Below are 18,204 nucleotides of genomic sequence, written 5' to 3' on the forward strand. Positions count from 1 at the left end.
GGAACATTGCATTTATATCACTGTATATGGTGATGAGAGGGGGTGGTGGAGGGGGGTAGCAGGATCGGGGGAGGGGGGAAAAGGGGGAAAAAGGGGGAAAAAAGGGGGGTCATCCCTTCAGACCCTATTTGAATAAATCTGTCATACAACATGACACAGACAAACTTCTTTTTTCCACTATTATCTGGAATTTAGTGGATATCCCAAACGGTCTGCAGGTTCCTAGAGCAGAGGCCTGAGTTACACACTTTCAAAAATGAATTTATGAAAAAAAAAAAAAAAAAAAAAATCAAAAAGCGCCTATTTTTTGGGGGTTATTACAGCTTAGACAACATATACTTACATGTTTATCACTTTTAGCAATGTTTTATGTAACTTCAAAGGGTTTCCTGTAAAATGACACTAACATTTTGAACCTAGACCACTGTATGTGTGAATGAGAGGTTTTTCAATTTGGGTAGTCCAAATCCAGGCGGAAATCCCCAAAAATGGCCCTGAGTGTAAGAGGTTAATATCTCCATTGCTCCCATTCCTTCACACCAGTGTTGCCAAGTTTTTGCCAAGTGTAACGTTTTTTACCCGTGGGTTGATTTCCACTTCTGTAAATATGATTTTTTTCTCTAAAAAACACCCCACAGGCATACAAATTCACTGGAGATTTTGGCCGCATAATGGAGAAAAATGCACTGGGCTATTTTTGGGCTATATACTTTAGACTGGCCATTGGACTACTTTTATTGCAAAGACCTGGCAACCATGCTTCACACACTTTAGCTTAACTGTTGAGAGGGTCTAGAGACTTTAAAGCAGCATTTCAAAACATCTACCCTTTTGCACCGCAGTACCCAGTTCCTGAGATGCCTTGACACTATTAATTATTTGTGGTTTAGATGTAAAGTTCTGTTCAACCCAAGCCTCAATCAGACAGAGGGCTCTTGAATCACTCAGCTGTTCTTCAGACTGGGCTGGTGTCTGATGAAGCAAACCCTTCATGCACGCAAACACACACACATACAGAAACAGAGGAAAGTACCGTTTACCGCCTCTGATTGTGGTATGTAGTATGCGTGACAATCAGAACTGTGAATAATGGAAACTGTATTAAGAAAATAAAAACAAACACAGTCAAGTGCCACTAACTTTTGCTTTTAACATCAGAAATTAGATTTAACAGACACTCCCAGAGTGTTTACTTATTATTACAAACCAAAAGCAGACTCTACCAATATTTACATTTTTATTTAATTGCTAATGCAATCTTTAACACCACAGACTGAACAAAGTGAAGCATTGTTTGGTAATTGGTTGACCTAAATTGGTATTATCTAACTGTGTAGTTACATTTAACAGCTGACAGCTAATTGGTTGATTGTAATCCATTACATGCCTTTCTATCAATGTTATCTAACATTATCAAGATTCATTTGTTCTGACACAGTGTGACTAAGTTCTTGACATATTTTATTACCATTTTCTAATCTACAGCAAATAAACTGTGCTAATGTTGAAGATGTCTGAATACACTTTGGCTTGATTGTGTATACAATCATACATTTGCGGCAGAGAGGAAACCATGGGAGAACAGGATGACATGAACCAGATTTGAACTTGAACATTCTCAAACTCCTGAGCTGACAGCTGAATTTACAAAAAAAGAGCATGTCAAAACCTCCAGGCTATGAGTAACACCTATAAATAAATGTTTTAAGTTATAGATATTAAGTTATAAATACATAAATACATATAAATACTTTTTTTAAGTTATAGATATTAAGTACATTTTTTAAGTTATAGATATAACTTGCTCAGAACATTATGTCATCGGCCTGATCTGAAGATGAGAGTAAAACTTGTGAAAGCTCTGAGGAATCCACAATCAAAAACTGCAGACCATCGAGAGCTCCCCTTTGTTTGTCCTTTCAGCAAATGAGTTCAACAAGGGCCCAAGCGAGCTGCTCGCGGTTCTGCTCGGATCATTCGGCTCCACTTCAACAGTGTGTAAACGAGTCTACACAAAGACATGGTCCAATACTCCACCATCATGTTTATGCACTCTTCACTGTGTTCTTAATGATAAACTAACAGATTGTAAACATGCTGCCAGAGTTTCACCCCCCCCCCCCCATTTTTTCCTGAGCATTTTTTAAACAATGTCCTTCATGTTAGAGTGGTTACAGGCAGCAGAAGGACATCATTAGAGCCATGGTTAAACTGTAATTTACACCATTAGGAAGGCAGGAGCAATTTTTATTGCCTAGTAAATTTCAGCTCTGAAATATTTGGACCATATGGCTCAATTTGTGTAATAACCTTAATTTCTTGCACCCTTCAGGTCCGCCTGCATCTCCGCTTGCCACTCCGACAGAGTCGGGCTTCTGTGCGCAAAAGGCGAAGCATCTATAGAGTGGCGGTGGAGATTAATAAGGTGTCACGTCCTGTTTGGGTGAAGGCATTGGAACAGCAGCCAGATGGTATCTCTGCAAATGACTGTCAGGGGTCCTGATCTAATCAATAGGATGTATTAATACATCTCCCATCGCTGGGGTTCTCATGGGGCTGCTGAGCAACATCTGGAAAGATCAGGAGGGGGAGAGAGAGTGAGAGAGACAGAGAGAGCGGTGGAAGGTATGTACAGAAAGCAGAGGAAAAAGGCTATAGCGTTGAGAGGAAGAGAAAGTGTGAGAGCGAAAAAGATGAAGAGGGAAAGAAAGGGAGGAATGGATGGGACGGGTCTGGTGCTGGCTGTGACTGGGCCTGCCTAATCTCTCATGTAGGCTTGATAAGTGTTCGGTAATGAGGGGCGTCTGCACACATGGTGAGGGAGGAAGCTTTTGGCGGCTCAGACCGCCTGTGCTCCGTAGCCTCATTCAGTCCCAGCGCCATGACGTCCACATTAATCACACGCACTGGCACGAGGTACGGCACACAGCACAGTCAGGGATCAATAGCAGCCCCACCCACCCCCCAAAAAAGAGGATGGGCATGCTCAGACCACAGAAGACCACAAGCTCTGCTCTCTGCTGAAGAGCTACTGAACAACATTTACCATCTGCTCCATGATCTGACTCATCTCCACATCCTACGTGTCAAGCAATCCTTTCTAAATCTTAATCAAACATCTATCACAAAAGTCTTCGATTGATTTGATACCTACAGTATGGTCAGAGCTCAGCGGGGATGACCCAAACATTCCAACATTGTTACAATGCTTGGGTCATAAACATACTATTTGGTGTATCGTATTTGATACAAATTTTGATACAATACCTCTAAATTATTAAAATGATCAAATCTAGCTAAAAATTCATAGTACAAAATCTAATACATACCTTCTGTCATCTTGAATCTTGAAACACAAGAATACCTTTTTTACTGTTAGAAATATTTCAAGATGAACACTTAGGAATGTTTATTAAAACCTATTTGCCCTCCACGATAAAAATATATATTTATCAAACTAAGAATTTAAATGAATTTTATTTAGGGGAGGGGGGTGGGGTGGGGGTGATTAGGGGGGTTAGGACAATTTTAAGGGCCCACGCACTTTTGGGGCCCCCAGAGATTGTTTATTAGTAGGCCTAGTGGTAATGTAATAGAAATTATAAATGTATAATACAACAAAGAGTTACAAATAAATTACAAATAAAATGATGGCTTATTTCTGCATTTACGAGACGCAAGACGCTCCGCTCATTATCCACTCACACTCACCATTAAAACTACGTTCACTCAAATCCGATGAATGAAATATCTCTGTAGGCAACTATACTTGTTTAAATATTATAATGTTCTTTTTTATTTAATTTATGTTGATTGTGAAAAGTGAACAGCATGAGTAAGACATAAGATGCGCAGTATGGCAAAAGACATGAAGTGAGTCAGAAATTATTTCGATAACTTCATTAAGTTATGGTTTGTAGGAAGCTTTTCTTTAAAGTTAATTTCATTTTGTAAACATTTTATTTAAATTTTAATCAATGTTTCATCAACCAATTTAATATATAATTATTTAATATAGCTACATTTCATGTGGGTTTATCTGTGTTTGTTTTAGTTTTGGTTGGGTTTATCACGTCTTTGTTCAGTTTGTTTCCTTAGGCTGGCCACACACTTGAAGATTTCAAGCTTAATTTTGAGCCGATTTGCACCCCGAAGCGATCAAAGGTTGTGATCCGATTCAACCTTTTGTCCAAAAAAATCCTCAATTGTGTGGTGTCATTACGATTATTTGACTGCTCCTAAACACATCGGAGCCCAAACATGTTTGATATTTCTGACTTTTGATCAGGCTGCCACTGCCGCTGATACCCACGGTAGGTAGCCAATGAGAACGAGCCAGCTTCACCAACCGGATGTGGCGTGCTTCTATAGCTGAAACTTGGCAACCACAGACATGCCATGAAAGGATAGTGAGAAAGAAGATCACCCATTGTCTTTTTTCCTCCTTTGTTTTCTTCCTGTAAAACAAAAGCCAAAAGAACCAGCTGACGTTTTCGATCATCCTCCATTTGTTTTTCTTCTCAAGTCACATTTTATCTTGAGAATCTCTGTGAGATCTCATCTCATTGTGAAAATGTCAGGTGTGTGGTCTCGCGGTCCTGACAAATCTTATAGTGTGTGCATTCAGAGTTCTATAATGCTAAAATCGTTTAAAAGCCCTCATGTCTCTGGCCTTCCACAGTTTTAAAACTGATTAAGATGTGAAAAACATCTTCCCTGCGTCCCAATTCGCATACTATCCATACTAAATAGTACTCGAAAATAGAATTAGTATGCCCCAAATTGTAGTATGTTGAAAAGAGTATTCCAAACATACCCGGACGGTTTACTATTTCCGGTTAGAATTCGAAGTACAGATCGACGCACACTCTTAATGGCTTATATTGCCCACAACCCATTGCGAGTTGGACGAGGATTCGATTAGAACTACAAAGGCGGATAAAAATTGTTAAAAAAACTACAAACATGGTGGATGTGCGAGTCCGGCGGTTAAGTAGAGAAGTTTAGATAAAGGGTTTTGAGTGACCAACTATCAGTATTTAACCTGACAAAAATATATTTATGCAGTGTTGTCCACATTATATTTCACCTGCAGTAGCATTATGAATTTTTGTAATGACACATTTGGCCATTAACTTTTAGATGCATCATTATATTTAAAATGCAAACACATGAGGAGACTCTGCATTAAAGGCCAACAAATGGCAGATCAAAGTGCGGCTACATTTCTCTCCGATACGGTAGGATATTAATCTAAATGTGGAGGATTTCAACTGTGACGAATCTGACGATGATTGACAGGGCAGTTAAACGGTGATGGGATGCACGTAACTAAGCGACAGAGTCCGTTAAAGATGGTGATGATGTATGTCCTGAAGCTTGCATACTTTTCTGCCACACACTCAAAAGTATATACTTTTTCTTCACAAAAAGAGTACATACTTTTAGGACGTAGTATAAGTAGGCGAATTGAGATGCAGCACTAGTGTGTACCAGGCCTTAGTTATATTGTTTAATTATCTGTCGCATCGGATGTTCATTTCATTAATTAGAGTGCTTTCACACCTGAGCATTTTCTCCCTTGGGTCGGTTCATTTATGCATATGGGAACATGGCCCGATTGCAAACGAACTCTTGAGATATGAAAGCAATCTGACCCAACAGACCAACGAACCAAGTGGTATTATAATTCATAACAGGAAATGTACTATATAAATAGAAATAGTGTCTGATTATGTGAGTGAGGACATTAGCTATCACAGTTGAAAACCAAAGACTCACTCTTCATCTTAAAATGTTGTGTAATTGTGTTTCTCTATGTGAGAAAGTTGTCCCGATGAAGCCTTGACAGTGTTTGAGTCTTGAAACAGTTAACCTCTAGACAGCGCTGGGAGATCCAGAGAGATTGTGTTTCAATTTGCTGCAATATTAATATGAATGTAGTACATAATTTAACTGCGGGAATGACGGCTACATTCGTATAGTGTTTATGTGCATTTCGACGGTTACAAATAAAGCCACATTAAAGGTGGGGTAATTGTTATTTCAAAACCGTTTTACAAAATGGACTCAAAATGGCGGAGTACAATAACAGTCCATTAAATGCAGTCCATTTACCAATAACAAACTTGTAGCCAATGAGCAGGTAAGGGGCGTGTCTAATAGGGGTGTCAACAATAATCGATTCGGCGATGCATCGCGATGCGGGGCATGAACGATTCAGCATCGATGCGGCAAAGTGCCATAATCGATTATGTCACTGTTTATTTTCTGGCGGACGATAAAGTTGTGAAGTTTCAAATACTTCCTGTTCCAGGCGCAATTCACCTTTATTCCACAAGGTGGCAATGTCTGATACCCAATGATGAAGTGACGTTTCACTCATAGTTACCTCTGACAGAAAACGAAACAATAATTATAATCTGCAAAACTTGAAATGGGTTAGTGATTTACTTCAGAGAGCAAGTACTAAACACAATCATATGTTAGTGTCACTGTCTCTTGATGATGGATGTGGTCAAGAAGCTGTCAGTGATCAAAATATTGATTTTGAAGACATTGAAAATGAGTTTGGAGAATATGCTGGAGATCGCGAATATTAGGCAGATGCTGAAAGTACTGGTAAACGAGCTCTGACGAGGTCATATGATGATGGTATTAAACATCTGCTCAAACTGAATCCTTCCAAGCTCCAAAAGGTAACGAAATAGGTTTTATTTTATTCTTCTGTAGCTGTTACTCTAAAATCAGGAGTTTTATATATTATCACGACAGGTAGAGGTCTATCCATGTTAAATATAGATCTGGGTCGCTAACGACCTGAATATGTAAGAATTTGGTGAAACAGTCATGCATTTAAGGGTTAATTGCATTTTATTTAATTTTATTTAATTACATTTTATTTTATTTAATAACTTATGTCAAAGATACAGGAGACACATAGCAGCCAATACAATCTGTTGTTTAATATCTGCTTGTATTGCCTCATGACTGATGAAAAATGTGCTTTGTGTGCAGTAGAATTTTGATGCATCACAATGCATCGTAGAATCGAATTGAATCGAATCGTTACCTGGTGAATCGTAATCGAATCGAATCGTGAAGGCAGTGCCAATGCACACCCCTAGTGTCTAATAATGATGGTGAGAAGAGAGCTCAGTGCCCGTCATTATTCAAAACACACGACACACATAACGGACATTAGCCGAGAACTAATATATGCTGGCTTTTGCTTGAATATGCTCGTGTGTCATGTTCGCTTTTTTGTCTATTTGCGATCGTAATGTCGCTCACTTCAGCGATAATAAAGACCCGTTCAATTAATTGAGAACGGTTTGTGTTTTGTGCTCGCTATAACACTTTTTTTGTCATAATTGTAATATGTTCATTAGTTGGACTGTCGTGCTTGTGTGCTATCGAGCTGTTCATGAGAACGGTTTGTTTTTGTGATGGAAGGGGTGATTTGGTAACACTTTACAATACGGGTGCACTAATATGTATTAATTCATGCTTAATTAATGCACAGATAATCATGAGTTAATGTATTACTAATGGTGAACTAACCCATTTATTAATGATTACTGCATCAGCAACTAATGAAGATTCTACGTGTTAATAGATTAAGTAATCATTAAATTGTTATTAGATAAATGTGTCATAATGTATTAATTCCTTAATAACATATTATATTAACTAATAATATAAATTAATGTGTTCATTACCACAAGGGGTCAAAGCCATGCATTTCAACTTCCAGTTGTCTGCTTTAATTAATCATTAGCTAATGATTTATAAAGGTATCATTATGTTATGAATTTACTTGTTGGGGCACATGACTATTAACCAATTTAAAATGTATTCAAAACCCATAACCACAAGGTTAGTGTGGGGCGGAGCTATCAAAATATATGGGCCGAGACCCTTTTGGGGTAGGGGCGTGTTTGTTTTGGTGATTTGAAATATCAACAACGGTTACCAGAAAGCACTTACCCCACATTTAAGCTCATGGAGCGAACTTGTAAATCATCTTGATGGATGACGCAGAGCAAACTCTGACGAATAAGAGGACAGTTGTACTCACATGTGACTTACATAAACACATTTCGGTGCACCTTTTGAAAGCGAACTGAACCAAGAAGTTAAATTAATTCCTGTTTTCAGAACAAAACAAACGATCTGTAGGTGTGAAAATGCATTTGCTCTTGTATTTAAGCCCTGTGTTTCTTAAAGTTCATTGTCTGTTCATTGTCCTGGTCAAGATTAGGTTGTTTGTTCTGTTCACAGTCCTTCGATTTCTAGCATTCTGATTGTTTTGTTTCTTTAAGTTTGTTTTGTTCGGGTGCACTAATATGTATTAATTCATGCTTAATTAATGCACAGATAATCATGAGTTAATGTATTACTAATGGTGAACTAACCCATTTATTAATGATTACTGCATCAGCAACTAATGAAGATTCTATGTGTTAATAGATTAAGTAATCATTAAATTGTTATTAGATAAATGTGTCATAATGTATTAATTCCTTAATAACATATTATATTAACTAATAATATAAATTAATATGTTCATTACCACAAGGGGAGATTCTATGTAGGTTGTTTGTTCTGTTCACAGTCCTTCGATTTCTAGCATTCTGATTGTTTTGTTTCTTTAAGTTTGTTTTGTAATAAATGTAGCCTCTGCTTCTAGAACATACCAAGTTTTCTTTATTGCTATAACTAGCATAAGACATACATAAAACTTCCAGCTATTATTGTATATTGCAAACCAATTATTTGTTTAAGGACAAACAAATAATCGATCCTTCAGATGAGACATTGAACCAAGGTCCTGAATCTCTGTGGTCATTAAAAATCCCAGGATTTCCTTCGGAAAAAGAGTAGGGGTGTAACCCCGGCATCCTGGCCAAATTTGCCCACTGGCCTCTGTCTATCATGGCCTCCTAATAATCTCCATATACCGATTGGCTTCATCACTCGGTCTCCTCTCCACCAATCAGATGGTGCGTGGTGAGCGTTCTACCGCAATATAGCTGCCATCGCATCATCCAGGTGGATGCTGCAAATTAGTGGTGGTTAAGGTGATTCCCCCCGCCATGTAAAATGCTTTGAGTACTCAGAAAAGTAACAAATTATTATTATTAATTATATAATACATTATAATATACCAGTAATAATAATACATTAGTATTAATATATATAATTATTTTTCATAATTCTTGTATAATCCTTCATTCTCAGATATAAAAACAACTTCACTCCACCAGAGAACATTAACCTGTAGCCACTCAACAGTTGGCAACAGCAAAATCAATATGATGCCCCACTGCAGGCCAAGTATTGACATGGCAGGCGGACAGCTGATATAGCACAAAGTCAGTGTCCCAAAAAAGATTCTGCAGGATCGATGGATTATAAATGTAACCGTGAGAAATTGCACTAATACCCACACTACAATTTCCCGTGGCAGGCGGTATGTGATTGGACAGTGTCTTCAGCAGATGAACATGAGAAAACTCAGCGCAGTATGGGTAAAGGAAGTGGTATATTCTAAAATCCTGGGCTGGATTGTGATAAAAAACTAAAAATCAGGGCTCGACATTAACGCTTTTAGTATTTTTATGTGTATTTTTTAAAGAGACTTTGAAGAGAATTTTACTTTTCCGACCGGACAAGTAGCTTGATTAAAACGTCAAAAACAAAAACCATATCTAGGGAATCACCATAATGCAAGAATGATTATTGCATTCATTTAGTTTAAGTGGCAATCAATAGTGGATAATAATATATAATGTATAATGAACTGATGGCAACAAGGTTGCGCTGTTGACGCACATGGACAGGCTTACTGCCGAGCCCTGATGGTATTACATATTATCAGCAAATATAAAAAAAATAATTACACATAATATATGCACATTTAAAATAATGGTTTGATATTTGGTGCTGTTTGACTGGTGATTAAGTAAATTTATGATGTTTATTTTACTATCTAGGAATCAAAATCAGAAAATGCTTGGGCTATTTTTCAAGCAGCCTTAGTAAGTAATAGAATCTTATATTTATTTCCAAAAATGTATTCTGTTCAGATTTACTATAATAAAATTTGTAAAAATGTACAATTTGCAAAATGATAAATTTGCGGAGGCCAGGGTCATAACTCAAGAGGGCTGAGGACACATGGAAAATTAATTACAAGCTGATTAACTTCAAACTGACGTCACACGTTCACCACTGAAGCCGACCTCTGGAGGTCAAGAAAACCTGAAAGGACTGCCAAGAGAATAGAAGCGGAACTGTAAATTACTCTCGAAGAAAAGAGGGGTGCTGATAAAAGGCCTATCCTGGGTGACGTTCATTAATTGCTATCAAAATAATTAATTTGTCTATTAGGCAAGCATCTATCTGGCGCTCTGTGGGAGAAGTTGAACTCCTCCGTGGGTTCTGGATTTCCTCCCCTATGGTGTTGCTGCTGTCAGGGGGCAAGCTGGCTCTGTTCACACTTGTTTTGAACAGGAGCTCAAGCTGAAGCCTTTAATTTGGCCGTGATGCAGTTGTGAGCATCTGCGAGGCAAGCAGCACACTATTTTTCCTCAGTGTCAAACACGAGAACGCCATGAATCACAGCGGCTACTTTTATAGGTGGAGACATCAGCGGATGAGGAATCTGTTTAAACATGCAAGCAATGGGCTGATCACTGATGGATGATCTCAGACAGATGCTGATGCTGGAGAATGAAAAACTTCAGCTGTTTGAGCTCAACTGAGAACTGGAATCCATCGCAATCAAAAACACAACAATGGGCGAAGACACAATTGAAAAAAATGATCAAAACAAATAATATAACTATAGTCAACCAAGTAATCAAATATAATTTCAGTTACATTTTTATAACTGAAAGCCTGAAATGTGTTTACAGACAAGGGTGTTTCGTCAAGTATTTAAAATGTTTGCGAATTTAAATCATTTAAGAGTTTGTAAGATTCAAAAGATTTGTAACATTTTCAATTGTGATGGCAAAGCTGACATTTCTGCAGCTATTACTCAAGAATTTAGTGTCACATGATCTATTAAAAGTCTTTAATGTTTCTTTTTTGCATCAGTTTAATGGGTCTTTTCTGAATAAAAATCTTACTGACCCCAACTATACTATAATAATTTGAACTACTATAATAGGCTGTTTAATTGCCATTGTGACACCTTACCTAATTTAATGTGACAAAATTCTGTTATTTGTGTGTTTAGTCTCCCTTTTATTGTCTTATATATCTAATATATTACTTTTCAGAAAGTAGAACTACTTACTACTAGAAAGTAGCATTATATCTGTGCAACTTCTCTCAAAAAAACAGTAGCATAGTTTTGTCGATTGACAATAATCACAGATAACAGTTTCTTTGATACAGGTCTCCCCGTAAGTGTTGCCTCTTCATTTGATAGATTTGTGCAAAATCTTTTTTGTGGGTGCTATTTCATGGCCCATTACTCATTTGTCTTGCTTCTTTGCACATGGAACATTTATAACTTATCACACAGTGTATGGACAGAATACCAAATTGATGGAAGACAAGAGTATTACCCGAACTGTAAGAGCAGTAACAGCTGTGGAGTTGAACGTAGGATCGTTGGGTAGTTTCTGGTACACCACTTTGTACTTTGAGATCACTCCGTTTGGAATGCTAGGCTGGGTCCAGCTCAGCTGAAGAGAGTAGGCACTGGCGGGGTGGGCCGAGGGTGCATCCAGACCTTGAGGTTCTGCTTCTAGGGTGCAGACGGAGGTCCATGAGCTGGAAACTGAGCCTTTAGAGTTCACAGCAGTGACTCTGTATTCATACTCGCTGAATGGTAGAAGAGAGTCTGAGGCATCGATGAACTCTAGGGGACCTTCGGTCCAGATGAACACCAACAGCTCCTCCAGAGTTCCAACTGGTCGTCTAGAGGGAATATAGTTTAGATTACATGAAAATCAAGAAATACTTAATTTATTATAGAATGAAAGACAACAAGAACACTAAACGGCTTCTTCAAAGACCCTCAAATATAGCTCCAGTTAAAAATGAGGCCCAAAAACAAACAAATCCAGTAGGGATGCTAGAGGAAGGATGCAGAGAGGAGGAAGAGCACACAGAGGAGGTGAGGAGTAGAAGCAGAGCTCTGGGCTTTGCTCAAGCTTCGTTAATTCCTCCACATTAGAGGCCTGGCTTCCATGCTGCTGGAGAAAATGACATTCACCGCTCTAATGTGGCCCCTGCCGGCCCCACTCGCACCGCAACGACCTAATCTCACCCACTGCATTAAAATAAAGCCAAACAGAGACTGGCAGGGGAGAAGAACGACTCACACCATGGTGCTAAACTACAGCACACAGCTGCGATCAGCAGTCTGTTCCACACACATACCGACACTGCATCTGGAACACAAGACCTTCTGATTCAGGAAGTCAGGAAGTAAACATCGTAATTGGCATTTTATTTTTTAAACATGTGGGTTGATACATGTTCGGTTCACTAAGTTTTGTCATGGCCATGAGATAATTTTTTTGAGGTAATGATCAAAATCATTTAACGAAGCAATAAAGTTGTGGCCTCAAGATCCTATGTTGAAGGAACAACATCTTTTTTCTTGTGGCCGAAACTCCTTGTTTTGAATTATGTCAATGGTTACAGTTACAGTGCACAGACTGGTCGACTAGTCAACTTAAATGCTCTGCCATGATGCTTTAAGCTTGACGTCGCCTAGTCGCTGATCATGGCCTTTAGGAGGGTGCAACAGGATAAGAAATCTTTTAAGTCGACTTTTTTATGCACCATTTCCAACAGTTAAAATGAGAAATAAATGCATACTCCAAGAGTGCTCCACAAGACATGTTTGATTATTCCATCTGAATGCTTAAAATTGATAGGGAGAATGCATGTTTTAAACAACGTATTGTACACGCAAGTGAACCGTCGTTCTAAACTAATGCGCTTCTGCATTGCAACACACACACACACACACAGGCAGCATAGCTTGCATATCATGTGCCGATCAACCACACACAGAAACTTTAAGAAGAGCAGAAATGTATTGTCAACACTGTTTTGAAATATCAATAAAATAGCTTAGCAGCTGAAATGTTCTAGCATGTTTTTCTTAGTAACTAAAACCCACAGCTTCACTATTAGTAGACGCTGCCAGGTAGAATGAATTCACACATGTAATCGCTCTCTCACGATTGCGTTCATTTAAATGTTATCTTTATCTGGTTTAGAACAAGCAGAAATCTGAGAAAAAATAACTGTTGGCAGCGCTGTGTCATATGCCATATAGTCTTGCATAGCCAGACCATCAGACTGACGGAAGAAGGTCTGGACTTTTTCGCAGCTTTCATTGGCCAAGAGACTGCCCATATTTGACTGACATGTAACACAACTAGGCCTGTCACGATAACAAATTTTGCTAGACGATAAATTGGCCAAAAAATTATTGCGACAAACGATACTATTGTCGTTCTGAGACCATTTTCATCTAAAATAATGAAAATGGCATAAAAATGCAGGTACACCTTTTCAAAGATCAATAAACTTTAATTTCTAAAGACTATTTAACACTTAAAATGGAAAACATTTTAAATGAACAAAACCACCAAAAACAATAAAAGCAATGGACTCTCAGTCTGTTTAAAAAAATGCACTTGAATAAATACCAAAAACAATTAAAAAAATGGATGAAAACTGCAACGGATGATTGTGTTTTAGGTGCATATTAGGGGCGGCACGGTTCACTAAACCCACGGTTCGGTTAGTATCACGGTTTTAGGGTCATGGTTTTCCGTTCTGTATGGTTCTTTATTTATTTTTTATTTTTTTAATCCAGAAATGTACTTCCGCATATGATACATTAATTATCCACAATTTCGGATACAGTATTAAAACAATGGTCTGAACTTGACCATTTCTGAGGAAAGTGATATTTTGATACAGTGATGACATGCTTTTCATTTATTTGGAAAAAAAGGAGAATGTGTATTGCTATCTCTACAGGAACTTATGTGCCTTTTTAGCACACAAAGATTGAACTGAAGAATTAACTTGCGTTTATCAAACTTCAGTGTAGCTTTAAGCCTCGTTTATACATGACGCGTACGCTCGAGCGTGACGTTGTGCGCGGCAAAAATGACGTCGACGTGGAGTGCGCGAGAACACATTTTGCTTGGGGTTGTGCACGTCAAATTTCGTAACTTTGCGCGTGGCTCTACAACCGAAGAGCCACGAGTTCCAGACGAATCTGCTGGCCGAGAATGACGTCTCATCACGTCATTAAAGTATAAACACTTCCCCAAACGGACGAGGCGCGCACAGTCAACGAGATAGACGAGGAAAACAAAAAAGCATGCAAATGGCAATTATCGCGGCCGGAAAAATGATCGAGCTCATTTTTTTTATCGTGCGATTAATTGATTTATTGACTATCGCCACAGGCCTAAACGCAACCAATCACAGCTTGTTTTGTTCCGTGTCATGTTTAGGGGTTGGAAAATCAAAAGTCCCTGCAATAACAAACTGGTGTGCATCTATACATTTTTCATTCAAGAAAGTTGTGCAAGATTACTGCAATAATTGGAGCTGCAAACTTTACATACTTAAAATCCAGAGTTTAGTTAATGAACGCAAGAACGCAACATAGAAGTCTTAAGATCAGTGGGCTTGATGACCTGCGTTCGAGTCTCAGCTCGAGGTACGGGCTTATTTGTTCATTAATGACATCATCAGCAACTAGTCAACGTCGACTCCACTTCAAACACATAGATTTTGACTTAAAAATATCTGAACTCGTTCAACCCCTAATGTTTCTATTGTTTCACCAGCATCTTCTACATCTACTGCATGCTTGCAATATGAACACGGTTGTATTCTTAGAAAAGTGATTTACAAAAAATTCTGTACAGCAGGTAAGGACTCTCCCAGGTAATACCTCATTCTCCTGTGTAATATAAGTTAAATGTGTGGAGGACAAACATCTCAGAGGAGGGGACACACTTCACAATCTCAGATAACCTCCAATGAGCTGAATACATACACAATAGCACATTAAACCGATTACATTTAGCGCAGCGCTGATCTGTGGTATTAAGATGAGCAGATAGAATAATACACCAAGTCCTTTAAGCCACGAGTGAATTCGCTGCCCCCTGAATGTGATGTATTTGCCAGAGTTTATCCCGCTCCCAAATCAGGGCTAAGATGAAATCCAGTCATGCGTTCGTCGGAATGCCCCGGCATCTGTGGCTATGCTAATGATATTTTCTTAAGATTTATGCAGGCTTAGACTGATCTGACCTTGCATATGAATGACACTGGTCAACAGCCACGCTGCCCTTGACTAAAACCTTACCCTGTTGCTAACACACATACTTAATCACACGCTCACGTAGATACCATAAACACCATTTTCGCTGCCATCCTTAGAGCAAAAACATTAGGGAGACGTCTCAATTTATGGTTAAATCTGATCATTGTCTGGAATCCGTCAAGTCAAAACCTGAATGGTTTAAATTGCCGTTCACAATGTGCGCCAATAAAGGTTCGAGCATGGCCGGCTGTGTTTTTTCCGACCATAAGGGCAATGATGGCAGCGTAATGATAGAGTTGGCTACTCCCCGGTGCATCACTCCCTGTTCTCCTTGAAGGATGCCTCTGTAAAAGCAGAGCAAAGCATTCTGATGTGATCGTGCCATGTCAGTCTTAGCTTTATTCCCTCTGTGCGGGGTGCAAGCATCATGGCATTCTGTTTCATATTGCTCTCAAACGGCTCTGAATGTGCCTGGAATAATCAAAGTCAGCAGGGCAATGTCATCTTCCATTTAGAGCTGCCGATCAGCCGCTCCCTCTCTCTTCCCTGCGCTCAGATACCACAGTCACTGATATACAGCTGATATCCACATAAGCACTCCTCACTCTATTCTGCGTTTTCTTGCTGTCAGTTGCACAGGAAGTAGAGAGGAAATGTTGACAAGTGTAACCAGCAGTGATTGGCCTGTTCACCTCAAGGTCACGGCATAATTACTGTTTGTGTTCGTCTACATTTCCGTCCTTCCTTTCAAACATGCCCTGACATGGACCCCCCCCCCCCCCCCCACACACACACACACACACACACACACACACACACACACACACACACACACACACACACACACACACACACACACACACACACACACACACACACACACACACACCCATGCAAAATCTGCACTGACATTAGCCTGACAGCATCATTGAAAGTGCATTTGTAGTTGAGATTCATAGAGGAATGCTAGTTAATAGTACTGGTTAACATGTCCACAAAAGAGCTAAAATTTCTGCTCTACAGCTCTACACAACTACAGTGTTGTGATATGATATTGGCATAAGAAAACCAGCATGTTTGTTGGTTGTATGTGAGAGTGAGTGCTTTGTACCTGTATATGAGATAATTAGTGATGAAGCCATTGGGTTTGTGTGGTGGACTCCAGCGGACCTCGATAACAGCCGCACCTGCAGCAGTGAGAACTGGAGGGTCCTGAGCTAAAGGAGCATCCTCAGGGGTCTGAACAGACACCCCCTGTCCAACACCACAACCATCTGCACACATACGTACAAATATTTACATGAAAGCAATATGCTATACGATCCATAGGTAAAACTGGCACAACATATTTAAAAAGACAACGGAAATAGTGAGTCCTGAGTGCAGATGGTAACAATTAGGAACATTAAAGGGATAGTTCACCCAAAAATGAAAATTACTCCATGATTTACTCACTCTCAAGCAATCCTAGGTGTAATGACATTCTTCTTTCAGACAAATACAATCAGAGTTATGTTAAAAAATGGCTTGGCTAATCCAAGCTTTATAATAGCAGTGAATGGGAGCCCAACATTTGAAGCCCAACAAAGTCCATCCATCCATTATTAAATTAATCCACACGGCCCCAGGGGATTAATAAAGGCCTTCCGAAGCAAAGCTATGCATTTTTGTAAGAAAAATATAAATATTTAAGTTTATAAATTAAAATATCTAGTTTCTGCCAGACAACCTTCTGTATTCAACTTACGAAAAAAGCGTAACTGGCGCGACTTGAAAGATGGAATATTATATGTGCTTGGATAATGTCAACGTATATTTTGAGTTATTTAAATATATATTGTATCTTTTCACTGACCTTTGATACACCTTTTCTTTATATTCTTTATTACTGTAAATGAGATGTGTATTGTAAACTCGCTTCAGTCCGCAGGAGGTCTGAGCGGAGCGAGGAGAAGGCTGATTAACTTTGCACAATATTCAATGCAACATATTTACTGCATATTTTCAACTCATGCAGATAAAGAGAACCTCTGTACCAGCAATTCGACTCCAGTCTTTATTCACTACATCACAACACAACGCAGCCCAAAGAGCGGCCCAAACCGGCTACATTGGTATATGACGTCAGAGTAGCGTGAGCGTTTTGAACTGAGAGAGGCATAACACTTTCTTTTAAAGTTGAATATATTTTACTTTATAAACTTTTAAATATGTACATTTTTCTTTCAAAATCCATGTCGATTACTTTTATAATGGATGGGATTCAAGTTTTTTTTTAAAGTTGTTTAAAGTGCCCCTATTATGGATTTTTTGAAAATTACATTTAATGTAGTCTAAGAGTGTAAGTGAATGAAAAAATCCTGGAAAGTTTTAAATCTGAAAGTGCACCATATATAAAGTTGTCTCTCAGAAGCAAGAGTTGACTCTGAGTCAATTAAACAAATTGTTTTTCCAACAAATCGCAAGCCGTTTCGTTGTGATGTCAAGACGAAACATTAGCTTATTGCCCGTCCACTTATTGTGCGCGCAGACACCAGGGAAAACTTGAACACCCTCAAACACTGCAGTGGATACTGGATATCATCATGTTGAGAAGACGCTATACTCTACAATGTGTATATTGTGTAGGTATCTGGCTAACTCACGTTATTACTATCTTATCGAAATACTGTAAATCAGCTGTGGCCTGCAGATTACCTAAAACTGATTTGACCTAAAACAGATTGTCTGTCATTCTTACTATAAGTAAAGATAAAAGATGGAGCAAGATTTGTTTTGCAAACTTTAATGTTCCATCAGTCATTCACGTTAGTGCTTGGCTAACTTACGTGCTGTTATTGATACATTTCCTGCATGTGTATATGTATGTA

General features: G+C 38.7%; 1 protein-coding gene across 1 annotated transcript in view; it reads right to left on the bottom strand.

The window, feature by feature from the left end:
* ush2a (Usher syndrome 2A (autosomal recessive, mild)) overlaps nucleotides 1-18,204 on the bottom strand; it is a 274,001-nt gene that overhangs the window by 19,623 nt on the left and 236,174 nt on the right. Inside the window, exons 60-61 of the mRNA XM_067455206.1 lie at nucleotides 16,446-16,608; nucleotides 11,583-11,937 (exon numbers count right to left, since the gene is read on the bottom strand). Of these exons, the coding sequence (XP_067311307.1) occupies nucleotides 11,583-11,937; nucleotides 16,446-16,608 (518 nt within the window). The remainder of the gene's footprint in view (nucleotides 1-11,582; nucleotides 11,938-16,445; nucleotides 16,609-18,204) is intronic.

The sequence above is a fragment of the Pseudorasbora parva genome, chromosome 10 (genome assembly GCF_024679245.1).
Source record: "Pseudorasbora parva isolate DD20220531a chromosome 10, ASM2467924v1, whole genome shotgun sequence".
In the NCBI taxonomy this organism is placed as follows: domain Eukaryota; kingdom Metazoa; phylum Chordata; class Actinopteri; order Cypriniformes; family Gobionidae; genus Pseudorasbora; species Pseudorasbora parva.